General features: G+C 37.8%; 1 protein-coding gene across 1 annotated transcript; it reads right to left on the bottom strand.

Annotated features, from left to right (window-relative positions):
- Positions 1 to 89: 89 nt before the first annotated feature.
- On the bottom strand, positions 90 to 3974 carry LOC112457272 (the record flags this gene model as incomplete). Its single annotated transcript, XM_025020205.1, has 3 exons — positions 3887 to 3974; positions 2582 to 3748; positions 90 to 246 (listed from the first exon to the last, which is right to left on the bottom strand). Coding segments are annotated over exons 1-3 (1412 nt in total), but the record flags the coding sequence as incomplete, so codon positions are not given.
- Positions 3975 to 5241: the final 1267 nt, after the last annotated feature.

Genomic DNA, 5241 nt, shown 5'->3' with positions numbered 1-5241 from the left:
GGCAGTCCACCACTGTTTCCTATCCTTATAAGCGGTATTTTGAACATTCCGCCCGCCTTCGTCAACTGTAGTTGACGAAAATTAATTACTGAGTAGATTCAACTTCTAACGGACATATCTTTACAATAGGTAGTTTACATTCAGAAAATTGAGTTTTAACGGTGACTACTCGAATGTGACCGTCAGGTCTTGCATGTGTTTCAGTGACTCTTCCTAAGGGCCATTTTGAAGGTGGATATCTCTCATCTACAACAAAGACAATAGAACCCACAGCAATATCAGTATTGCCTTTATTCCATTTGTAAATTGAAAGCTGTCGCTGAAGATAGTCGGGTGAGCTCTTTATCTGCTCCTATAAAATTGGTACCACAATCACTTGTGAGTGTTGCACAAATCCCTCGTCTAGATGTAAATCGTCGATAAGCTGCAATGAATGCTTCAGCTGTATAGTCGGTAACGAATTCTAAATGAAGTGCAGATGTTGCGAAACAAACAAACAATGCTATGTATCCTTTGTATGTCTTAGCGTTCTTTCCTTTCCATGTTTTAATGGTGAAAGGCCCTGCATAGTCTACGCCTGAATGCAAAAACGAACGTGATGGAACAACTCTATTTATAGGTAGCTGACCCATAATTTGCTGAGCTCGCTTTTGACGAAAGCGAGTGCACTTGATACACTTATGAATGAAAGCTTTAACTGCTAATCGACCGTTTAAGATCCAATATGTTTCGCGAATATAGGATAATGTAACTTGCACTCCTCCGTGAAGAGTTCGAAAATGTGCGTCATTTATAACCAATGTAGTAAACGAGGAATCTTTGGGTAAGATTAATGGATGTTTTGATTCATTCGATAATAACGCATGTTGAAGTCGTCCACCTACTCGTAGTAATCCATCAGAATCGATGTACGGCGTAAGACGGATCAATGAATTTGATTTAGCGAGAGATTGTCCCTGAGCAAGAGTCTTTAATTCTGCCGAAAACGAATAATGTTGTACATTCTTTACCCAAAAGTATTTTTCATTATTTATGTCATCAATTGAAAGGAAAGAATTGACCGTAGCGTTGGTATTCTTATGCGTCTTGCGAATGAATTTTCTACATAAGGCTGTAATTCGAAGTAATTTAGTAAGGCTTGAATATCTTGATACAAGATTCCAAATTTCCATAATTTTCGTTGTTACACAAGAACGCATTTTGGTTTCTCTCTCTTCGAGATTTTCAGTTACGACAGATGATGAATCCTTTGGCCAAGCTGACCTGTCTTCCGATAACCATTTTGGACCACTCCACCACATAGAACTGTCATTCAATTGAGCGGGAGAAATCCCTCGTGTTGCCAGATCAGCTGGGTTTTCCAAACCTGGAACTAAACCCCATTTGCACTGTGGCAAAGCGTCCTGAATGAAGCATACTCGATTATGGACAAACTCCTTCCATCGAGATGGATGATTATTAATCCATATGCTAGTGACCTTTGAGTCTGTCCATGCGAATATTGGCAAATTGGGTTTATTGAATGTCAGAAGAATAGATTTCATCAATTTTACGAGTAATACAGCTGCTAAGAGCTCAAGTCTAGGAATTGTTAATCTTTTCAACGGTGCGACCTTTGTCTTTGAAGCTACCAAGGTAATGGTAATCAAACTATTAGTAGAACACGATCGCAAATAAACAACTGCTGCTATTGCATTTTGAGATGCATCACTGAACCCATGCACTTCAAACGAGTCGACTGAATTTAACCCAATCCACCTTGGAAAGGTAAAGCTCGAGGCTTCGCGTAACTGCAATAAAAACTGCTGCCATTTATTCAGCAGAAGGTGAGGGAGTCTCTCATCCCAACCAAGTCCACTTGACCACAGTTCCTGAACAATAATTCTTCCGGTGATAGTAATGGGTGAAATGAATCCTAACGGATCGAAAATCTTTGAAATTGTTGAAAGTATAGTACGTTTCGAAATTACCTTAGGCTCCTCAAGATTCAAAGTGAATTTAAATTGATCGATTGAAGGATTCCATGATAGGCCAAGTGTATGTATCATGGAGGATTCATCTATTTGGACAGATGATGTATCAATTCTATTTTCTGATGGAATGGAACGAAGAACCGATTGTTCATTGCTAACTCATTTTTTCAAAGGGAAGCCGCCCGCCATACAAAGCTTATCTACCTGCTCGACAACCTTACATGTTTGCTGAATAGTATCCTCTCCTCCAAAAAAATCGTCAACATACCTTCCATTTTTCATAGTTGGAAGAGCGAGAGGAAATTTATGTCCTTCGTCGAGGATCAATTGTTCGAATGATCGTAAAGCTAAGAACGGTGCACATATAAACCCATACGTTACGGTTAACAGAATAAATATAATAATTATTCCTAGATGATCTATCCAAACAATTCTTTGATAATTCCAGTCATCGGGATGTATCCGTATTTGTCTGTACATCTTCTCGATGTCAGCAAAGAAAACGTATCAAAATGATCTAAACCATGTAAGAACGTTAAACAAATTAACTTGTAATTTTGCTCCCGGATGGAGGAGTTCATTGATAGAATACCCAGTCGTAGTTTTACTTGACGCGTTAACGACTACTCTTAACTTTGTACTAAGAGATTGTTCCCGGTAAACTCCGTGATGCGGCAGATAATTAACTTTATCCGGTTCATCTTGTGAATTTTGTACCCTTTTCATGTGATTTAAATCTTCATATTCTTTAATAAAATGCTCGTACAATTTAGCGTGAGATACATTACTAGAAAATCTGTGACGTAAGTTAGTCATTACTCGAATAGCTTTTGATTTTGAATTTCCAAGTTTGTCTGGTGCATCTTTAAAAGGAAGTTTTACAATGTATCTCCCGGTAGCGTCCCGAGAATGAGTAGCTTCGAAATGGTCTTCACAGTCTTGTTCGTCTTTAGTTAACGTCTTAGCATTAATCGAAATTTCTTCAGTTTCCCAAAACCGTTTAAGCAGGTTGTGAATGTCATCAGTGATGGACACATGATAACCTTGAACTCTAGGATTGGTTGTGCTAGGACTTGTCACCCCGGAAACAATCCAACCTAGCCTTGTGGCTTGAGCGATAGGAGTGTCAGGTTCTCCTCTAATGATTCCGTCTTTTATAATTCGACTGTAGATATCAGCACCAATTATTAAGTCAATTTTTCCCTTTTTATGAAAATCAGGATCAGCTAATTTTAGATTTTTCAAATGATCCCATTTATCCTTATTATGTGAGAGAGAAGGCATCGAAGAAGTTAATTTCGGTAAAATGTAAGCTTGTATCTTAACTTCAAATTCTGACAAAAAATGTGGTTTGAGCAGAAATGAGGTAGTCCCTTTTGTCTGGTTATTTTTCGCACCAATTCCTGTTAACGATACTGAAGAATGAACTCTAGGTAAATTGAGTTGTTGAACAACTCTCTCTGTAATAATTGCCGCTTCTGAACCCTGATCTACGAGTGCTCTCAATTTTCTGGATTGCCCTGTTGCAGAAATAACCAAAACTCTTGCAGTAGCCAAAAGAATAGACGATCCTATCGACTCGTCATGATGAGAATGCAAAACTTTAGCATCCTGTTTTGACGAAGTATTTGAAGAGGATTCCTGTTTTGTATGATTATTATTGTTCTCCTTTCCCTTTAATTTAGAAGATTCGTTGGAATGAATTGAAGTGTGGTGTTTACGACCGCACTTCTGGCACCGTTTAGTGACTCTACATTGAGCAACTCGATGAGATCCTAAGCAATTATAACAAAGCTTGTGTGTGGATATAAATGTTAATTTTTGCTGTATCGTCTTCGACGCGTATCGAGGGCAAAAGGATATGAAATGCTTTTCTTTACACAAAATACAGGCACCTTTTTCGTTTGATTTACCTTGATGATGAACCTTTGCTGAGAATTGTTTTGTTGATTGCAAAATTCGCTTTTGCTGAGAGCTCTCAAAGGACTGTAATGATGACATTCGGGCAAATAAAAAATCATGAAACTGTTTCCATGAAGGAGGTTTTCTACTGGAACCTAATTGTGATTCCCATACTTTATTCGATTCTAAATCTAGCTTTTGAGTGCAAATAAAATTCAAAATATGGTCCCAATGAGCGACTGGACATCCTAACGTTTCAAAGGTCCGATACAATTGCATGATATCTGAATACAATTGCTGCAGTTCTGAGCCTGATTCTTTGTTAACTCGTTTCAGATTAAATAAGGATTGAAGCGTAGAATTTATTAATAATCGCGTGTTCTCATAGAATTCTACGAGAGCATCCCATGTCTTTTGAAAATTCTCCGCAGTTAATGCTATATGCTGAACCAAATTGAGCGCTGTGCCCTCCAAATGAGTTTTTTAAATACTGCAATTTTTCAACCGCAGACAACGTTTGGCTTGTCACTATCATTGAGTGAAAGAGATTTTTAAACGCAAGCCATTTATCAGAATTACCATCAAAGTGGGGAATTTTTATAAAAGGCAACTTTGCATTCTGAAGATAATTAAACCCAGCACTAGGAAGAGGCACTGATTGATTTGACGTAGTTGAAACAGCAGTTGAATGATGCCCCGTTGAGAGAACAGAAGCTAACTGATTTGACGTTGTTGGCACCGAGGCTGACTGATTTGACGTTGATGGCACAGAAGTTGCCTGAATTGACGAAACCTCTGTGGTAGCACTTTGAGCATGTTCCAACAATGAAGTAAATCTTTCGAACGAGTTTAAATAATCCTCTCTGGTTGTATCGTAAATATTTTCTTTGAAGTAAAAATGATTTAGGATTTCGCGTTGTTCCTCAATTGAAAGTTTCGGTATTGATATTGTTACCGCGGTATGAACAAGATGAAATTGATTCCAAATCCCCTTTAGTTCTGAAAGTTGCGTTTGAATGTGCTGATTAGAAGTATTTAATAGTCCTATTCCAATGAAAACATCATAGAAATCTGTAATGTTTATACTGAGCGCTAAAAGCTGCTCAAGCTTACTCGTTATATGTTCAATGCGCATTTTGAAAGTATTATATGTCCTTATTTGAATTTAAACTATTATTATAGTGAAAGGCTCTTTACAATTTTAGTACTATTGTTTCATGCCTCCTCAACACCATACGACTGTATATCCGAGACTTAAAGTAACTCAGACTAATTTTCTATAACTGATTCTTGTTTATCCGGCTCGAAGGACCAAAAAATGTACACGCTCCGAATGAATCGTGATCTACGTACTGGTGTTAAGGAT

This window comes from Temnothorax curvispinosus, unplaced genomic scaffold (genome assembly GCF_003070985.1).
Source record: "Temnothorax curvispinosus isolate PA1 unplaced genomic scaffold, ASM307098v1 QBEX01007706.1, whole genome shotgun sequence".
Classification (NCBI taxonomy): domain Eukaryota; kingdom Metazoa; phylum Arthropoda; class Insecta; order Hymenoptera; family Formicidae; genus Temnothorax; species Temnothorax curvispinosus.
This window is presented reverse-complemented; position numbering and strand designations above follow the sequence as displayed.